Genomic DNA, 7,943 nt, shown 5'->3' with positions numbered 1-7,943 from the left:
TGTAACAACTTCGCCTACAGGCCCAAGCCCGCGAAGTTTATATATATATGTGTGTGTCTTGTTTAGGTTTAGAGATCCAAAAATTAAGAGTTTTGTGTGTTAAATTCAAGTAGCTAGAGAGAAACCGAGAGAGAGAGTCGTGTGGGACGACCCGAGGTAGAGCTCACCTCGGGTCGGCCGTGTCATTTGTTTTCATGTTTGGTATGTAAGTGTTTCGGTTATTATATAAAAGATCTGCAGATGTGTTTATTCATTAGTGTTTTTCTTCGTGTATGTGTTTGTGTGTAATCGTTTTCTTCGTCTTCAACACCATAAACGAGTCTAGGAGGATTCCGCACTCCTAGACATCGTGCAGATCTCGTATCGATCGGCGACGCCCCGGGGCGGGGGACTTACAAGTGGTATCAGAGCCTTAGGCTCTTATGCTATGGTTCGAGATTTGCGTTTTGGTGTTTCTGGCACGTTTCTGATGCGTTTCTGGCCGATCAGCGCCGCATGCGAAGTTATTGGGTTCAGGCGAAGTTGTCGCTTAAATTTTAGGGTTTAGGCGAAGATATAAGGTTAAGCGAAGTTATCCACAACTTCGCCTACCTCACAAGTTCGCTTATCTGTTGGTGCATGTTTTGTAACAGATGATCTTTCGTGTTTGTTAGAATTGAAAGCAACGGTCAAAGGGGAGTCTGTTGGTGCATTTTGTGACCGTCGCTATGCAATTCTGTTCAGCGTTGTGGAAGTACGAAGTTAGAGCAACTTCGCCATAGGCGAAGTTGTAACAACTTCGCCTACAGGCCCAAGCCCGCAAAGTTTATATATATATATGTGTGTCTTGTTTAGGTTTAGAGATCCAGAAATTAAGAGTTTTGTGTGTTAAGTTCAAGTAGCTAGAGAGAAACCGAGAGAGAGAGTCGTGTGGGACGACCCGAGGTAGAGCTCACCTCGGGTCGGCCGTGTCATTTGTTTTCATGTTTGGTATGTAAGTGTTTCGGTTATTATATAAAAGATCTGCAGATGTGTTTATTCATTAGTGTGTTTGTTCGTGTATGTGTTTGTGTGTAATCGTGTTCTTCGTCTTCTACACCATAAACGAGTCTAGGAGGATTCCGCACTCCTAGACATCGTGCGGATCTCGTATCGATCGGCGACGGCCCGGGGCGGGGGACTTACAGAGATAGAGGTTGGTGAGTTTGTGGTTAGATCCTTGACACGGGAGCAGATTTCGATTCTGCTTGGGCTGAATGACGATCAGCTAAATGCTTTAGAAGCTTAGCCCGATGTTGAGGTAGAGAATCAGGAGGATTTGGAAGTTGATCCGTCAATTCAGATGAATACGGATTTTATTTATGAGAACGAGGATGTAGAGATGAAGGATGTGACTGCTGATGAGTACCCGGACTTGTATCAACACACGAACGTTGATCAAGGTGCTCTGGTATTTCAAGAAGAGGTGTTTAAAGAGACTGGGGATGAAATGGTAAAGGTTGTGCAGCGAACAGTACCCTCACTCAAAGAAGTGACTGATGAGGACGTAGAAAGATGGTTCAAACGTCATAAAGTGGGTAAAATTATCAGTGCTTATCGTTAGGTAGATCAAGAAAGAAAAGATACTGCTGCTGCTTGGGTTAAGGCTAATCAGGTGACTACCTTCAAGACCATTTCAAAGGTACACGGGGATATTGTTTCATGGGCTAATGACTCTGACCTTAAGGTATGTATAGTCAAGTGGGAAAAGGGTGTCCAGTATTACGAGAAAATAAGGGACGTTTTAACTCTACCGCGTTGGGATGTACGAACCCTCGCGAGACGTCCATTTATCAATCGTGGGGGTTACCGAACAGCTGAGTGGTTTCACCAACACTTACTGTTCGAGGTCAATCATGGCTTCAAATTCTTCAAGCCCCAGGTCCCAAGACATAAGCGCATTGACGAGATTGATCCAAGGACCGGCTGGAAGAAACTTGTCTTGAAAGTGAAGCCGCCAAAGACGATGAAAAAGGTTCCTGTGAAGACGATGCCTCAAGATATTTATCTGTCTTTCAACCGCTGGTATTATGAAAACCACACCAGCGAGGCCGTCATTGTTCTAGGGAGAGGTCTGAAGACTAAGCTTATCAAGATAATCGACTCGATGTGGTTGGTTAATTTATCAGAGACAGGCAATGATGTGCTACACAGGAAGCAGATTTTGATCGAGTGCCAAGAAGATTACGACCTGGCTATGCAATTCCAACGAGTCGTTCGTGTGTGTCATGAACATGGAATTCATAGTTGCAGAGACTGGCAGTCAAATCGCTTCAAATAAGTTAAAGACAAAGAGCTCAAGACGAGGGGGTGTCTGTTAGTGCACGGTTTTGCGTCTTGAGTCTTTGTATTTATCGTTAACGTTTTTGTTTATTAATTAATGTAATAATTAATATATTTAATAGCCAGTTCGCTAAGTTAAAGGCTAGTTCGCTAGGGGATGTTAGCGAACTAGCCAAGTAATGTATTTCCTCCTGATTCGTTAGGGGATGTTAACGAATCAGGGGATGTTTCGCTAAGCTTATGTATGGAACGAAGGGGAGGCTGGTTCGCTAGGGGATGTTAGCGAACCAGATCACCTTCTATATATAGTGAACTCATGTTCACTGTTGTGTGAGTTTTAGAAAGTTTTGAGTTAATTAATGAACTGCTGTCCAATCTCTCTCTCAAGCTTCATCTAATATTATGCAGATAATATATAGATAATATATACACATACATAACACTGAATCAAGTTTAATTATGAGCTAGATCCTTAATCGTATTAACCGTATATACACAGATCTGAGATCTGTTAGTTGTAATTGTTATTGATACGGGTTCAACAAATGTATCAAACATCTTCTGTTGATAGTTTTAGCTTTAGTTATAGGTCTATGTTATACTGTTTTAGTGTTCCATAATCATTTTAATAGATGAACATTACAAATATTAAAGGGAAAACATAAGCAACATACATTGCAATATTGAATAAAAAAAATATCAATTAACTTGAGACGTCATAAAATAATAGAAAATGAGCATTGGAACAATGTATACATAAACTACAACATTGCGTATGAGTGAATAATAATCCTTAATTTTATATGAAATACAATTGTAGAATGATTAATTTAATAAAGAAGGATTTTTTAATCAGTATATGTAAGGAAGTGCAACAATACTGATATTATGAATTATCATAATATTTTCGTACATGGTAAAAATAGATATTTGTTTAAAAACAGTACTATTAATTTAGCTGGACAAGAAAACTAATTGATTGACTTTTCAATTTTGGAATATATTATTTTGTAATTTTAATATTGTATGAGTTAAACAAAAAAAATTCATAAATTAATTAAACATGTTAAAAAAAGCCATAACAAACATATTAAAATTGATGCTCTAATTTATTGGTCATAATAATGTATTTAAATATAGTTAATGCATTGACTATGATTTAAAGATAGTTAATGTATTGACTATGATTTAAAAAATATGTCTAACGACCATATGATATAAGTTACGTAGCATTCAATATGAATTTAGAATTATTTTAATGTGAATAAAATTTAGGAAGACATGATATTTTATTTATATGTTTAATTATTTAAATGTGAAGAAAATAAAAGAAATGTTTGTCATATATAGAAACAATATGGTTAGACTAATAAGAAGATGTCATGTGTACAGAAACGCTATTGTATTTTAATAGTATAGTTAGATTATGATTACATTAGTCGACAAAGCCAATCTAATTACACATTTTCGACACCCATAAAAATTAAAAGTGTGCCTCTTAAGGCATTTTCAAAGAGCAATGGTCGGCGAATTATGCTAGACTTAGCAATAATAAACAAAATAAAAAAAACAAGATTTACCGATCTACATAATGATTGAAAGTTGATAGAAAGAAGTCTGTAACTTTTCTGATAGATCCAATATTACACATACTTTAAAAACAAATACATATAAACATAATTCTAGTAAGTGATCTTTCTTGGAAATCTCTTTACAGATAACCGAAGAAGGAAAATGGAATGAGAATCTTGATCTTTAGTACTTATGCCCTAATTAGTGATAAACCAATAGCTGTAACTATAATGGTGGAAGGAACACCGAATTTAAGATGTGCCCAAAAAGTAAGACTGTAGCCATGTTGAGCCCGACGAGCTTGTTCACACACAATCAGGTTGGCTGCTGATCCGAGCAGTGACAGATTTCCGGCTACGGTGCTCACCCAAGCCAATATTAACCATGCTTTTTTCTCTTTTTCAGGTGATATAGTAGCCGCCGCTGCCGCCACCCTTGATCCAAGCAACAATACTAACAAAAAATAATAATAACATTATAAAACATTAATAAAATAACTTGTAAGTTATAACTATAACACCATGTATATATATTAACATGTATGGTTTGTTTTATACCAACAAATATCACACTTTCTCAATGTTAACCTTGAATGAGTTATAAAACCATTGAAATTTAATTAAAAGAATTCTCTCACGAAATTAGTCACTATTTACACATTTGTCATCATCATTGAAATATACAATGAAAAAGTAAGGGCGTGTTTTGACTAGGATCAAAATTGAGTGTTTTATTTATTTATTATATTATTACACAATCATCTATTATATATTCTACATGCTCATCTTCAATTGTCATTTTGTGAAATATACTTTCAGAGTTTCACTAAGTTAACCTTTCGGGTCATATCTGTAAAGCATTAAATACAATAAACCTCTTTTAATAAGTTAACTTATTGTTATAAAAAATATAAATATTTCCCATAAAATTAAAATACAAGTATTACCCGTATTTTTTAAAGCATAGCTAAGGTAATTTTAGTATTGGAAAGTAAGAATACCTGTTGGCACATTTGAAGCCAAGTTTGATAAAACAACTATCACAACCGCAAGAATCGCAACACCACTAACTCGGTCAATTTCGGCATAGGGTTCCATAAAGTCCCATATCGCACTTGGGATTCCAGTTCTATTGAAGCCTTCAACGGTGACAAACATCCCACAAAAGAATACCAACAGTGAATAAGAAACCTGTGTTATAAGATGAATGCAAATTAGCTTAGTTATTGCTTACTAGAATATAAATGGGTAGAGAAAAACAAGAACTATACCCGTTGCTTTCTTTTGTTTTTACTCTTATTTTAAACTATATTTTAGCTATTCTCTCATAGTATTTATATAGACCTAAATATACATATATATTCCAACTTGTTAGAAACTTTTGATAAAAAATATTAATACAAATTTGGTGTTGTAATCGAAAATTCTTTTATATAAAGTTAAAATACAAAGAGAGACAAAAATGAGAAGTGTGAGAAGGATTTGTGACCACACGAAAAACCTCTCAAAAAAATTTAAAAATAATAATACAAAATCATAACTCAACATATAAATAAAAAATAAAAAATAAAAAAACTATAAACAATAATGTTTCCCCCATCATTCCCGTTCCAAAGGAAAAACGACGAAAAGACACAATGCCGACAAAAAACCAAAAGGATGAAAAATAACAAAAGACACAATTATAAATAAAAATTAAAACATAATAAATCGCAAAATATAACACAATGTCGAACAAAACATAATACAATGTTAAGTAATACACAATATAAAAAAAAACACAATGTCAAGAAAAAATAAACAATTAATGGCGAACATAAAAAAATACACTGATAAATAAAAATACACAATGATATTTTTTCTTTTTAAAATAAAATAGATTTGTGGTTTTTTTTATTAATTTTTTTAGGGTTGTTATTTTTTTTATACAAGTTTTTTCATTATTTTTATTTTTGATACCACTTATATAATAACTTGACTCTAAATTTAAAAGTGTTTTTCGGTACATAATATTTTATATTAAATTTTGTACAACAAACAATATAAGGATCAGCGCGACAAAGCTAAGTTCAACCAGAAATACATATTAAATTCTATGTCAAATTTTGTTGCTAACATATTATATTTTTAAGCTATCTTATGTCAAAAACTCCTCATCACATGATATGAATATTACTTATGAAAAATCCTTTTTCACCGGTATAAGTGTAATGGAGACACACACATATATTATACTAAATACTATTTAATTTGAGATAATTTTATGGTAATATAGATAAAAATATGTATGTTACAATACGAATTTAATTTCTCATAAAAGATTATAAATTAAAAGGGAGTATTTCAAATTAAAAAAACAGCATAAAAGAATAAATAAAAAAGTCACATCACTGTGTAAATGGCTATTAATACAAACAGGTGTGCATGAAAGGAGCAAAATAATAATAATAAATTAAAATGAGAAAGAAATTGTAAAGTCAGGCATAAAACCTACTTCTTTGAACATTATAACTAGTACTGATACAATCTGTTTTTGTCATAGTTAACTCAAGTCATTGACTCATTTTTATAGTGGGAAAATGTTTTAATTAATTTATTATCAAGTTTAATAATACCTTTTCTAAACATGGTCGAGCATCCTTGAAATCAAGAACCACGAGAGCCATTGCTGCGGTAATTGCGGTCCATGACATGTTTAATTCCACCAGAAAAGAGACCAACATTCCAGCAGTAATAATATACACTCCGGCTTTCCAAAATATCATTTTCCATTTGGCCGACTTCTCATCAATATCCTCCAAGCCCAAATTAGAACTCTCTTTTGCGAATCCGTTCGCCAACGAATTCTCCTCCTTTGGCAACGATCCGTCCATAACATCTAATTTCGTGCCATTTGAATCTGCTTTAAGAATCTCATTCTCACCCAAACCACTTATACGGCTCCTAAGAATATTAGCTTCTATAGCATTTGGTATGCTGTGGCTGCTCATGGCTTCAGGATTAACACTGTGTGGATTTTCGGATGTAAGATGTGACATCGTAGCAGGCGAAAATCTATGCGAATTCACATCTTCTTCAGGGGCCAACTCAACTGGGGGCTCCTCTTCATCATCTTTTTGAACAGATAACACCTTCCAAAACATGGATAATAAGATAAAAGCATTGACAAAGATGCCTAGCACCGTTGCTGACACGATCCCAAACAAGAACTGCCCAAATGGAATATTGCTTTGAACCGCTATAACCAGGTTTTGGGGGTTACCGATGGGCGTGGCAGCAGATCCAATATTCGCGCTCGAGGCAAGTGCAAGTAGAAAAGGATGCGGTGGGAGGTTTTGTTGCCTAGCAATCTTGAGTACAAACTCGGTCAACACAACACAAGACGTGTCGTTGGTGAAGAATGCACTCGAAACGGCAGAAATGATGCAGATTCGACACAGCAAGTCTTTAGCACCTTGGCTTTTCCATGAAAGCATTTTTCCTAGATACTTGAACATATCTGCTCGTTCAAGATAAACGCTTACAACCATGGTCCCAAAGAGAAGACCGAGAATGGGAAGATCGATGGATTCGTAGGCTTGATCCGGGGTTAGAACTTGGAAAAGAACCATGAGCATGGCGCCAAGAAGTGACCCTGCTGTTCTTCCAATGGGCATGAAAGGGACGGCAGGGAAAACAGCCAAAACCCAAAATACAGCAAAAGCAAAACATCCTAGAACCAGTTTCTCAGTAGGAGCCATAGCCATGGTTAATTTGCAGAAAGAAACCTAAATTCCACCAACTCAGTCTTCAGCTTAATTGTCAAAGGTCCATACACAATGGTAAGAGCTAGAATAATCACCTAAAATAGTACAAATAAAAAGTTAACAAAAACACATAGTGATACATTTTGACTAGATCTACATAGTAAAAAAACAACCCATGTTTTCCCAGTAACAACTTCAACTAAAGACTTGCACCACTTTTGATTTCTTCAACATAAAAAAACGAACTACTAACAATAAGCATGCTAACAAAATAATTAATAAGCGTCACATGGTTCAAAATGTATCATATGACACAAAAGATTTT

At 34.9% G+C, this 7,943-nt stretch overlaps 1 protein-coding gene across 1 annotated transcript; it reads right to left on the bottom strand.

The window, feature by feature from the left end:
- Nucleotides 1-4,063: 4,063 nt before the first annotated feature.
- Nucleotides 4,064-7,628, bottom strand: LOC143587022 (silicon efflux transporter LSI2-like). Its single transcript, XM_077068426.1, has 3 exons — nt 6,488-7,628; nt 4,874-5,063; nt 4,064-4,326 (listed from the first exon to the last, which is right to left on the bottom strand). The coding sequence occupies exons 1-3, from the start codon at nt 7,616-7,618 to the stop codon at nt 4,064-4,066; spliced, it is 1,584 nt and encodes a 527-aa protein (XP_076924541.1). The 5' UTR covers nt 7,619-7,628.
- Between the last annotated feature and the right edge of the window lie 315 nt (nt 7,629-7,943).

This window comes from Bidens hawaiensis, unplaced genomic scaffold (assembly GCF_021521415.1).
Source record: "Bidens hawaiensis isolate Kalapana, Puna unplaced genomic scaffold, B.hawaiensis_p1.1 tig00035082_1, whole genome shotgun sequence".
Taxonomy (NCBI): Eukaryota; Viridiplantae; Streptophyta; class Magnoliopsida; order Asterales; family Asteraceae; genus Bidens; species Bidens hawaiensis.
The sequence above is the reverse complement of the archived record's forward strand: the minus strand, read 5'-3'. Positions and strand labels throughout refer to the sequence as shown.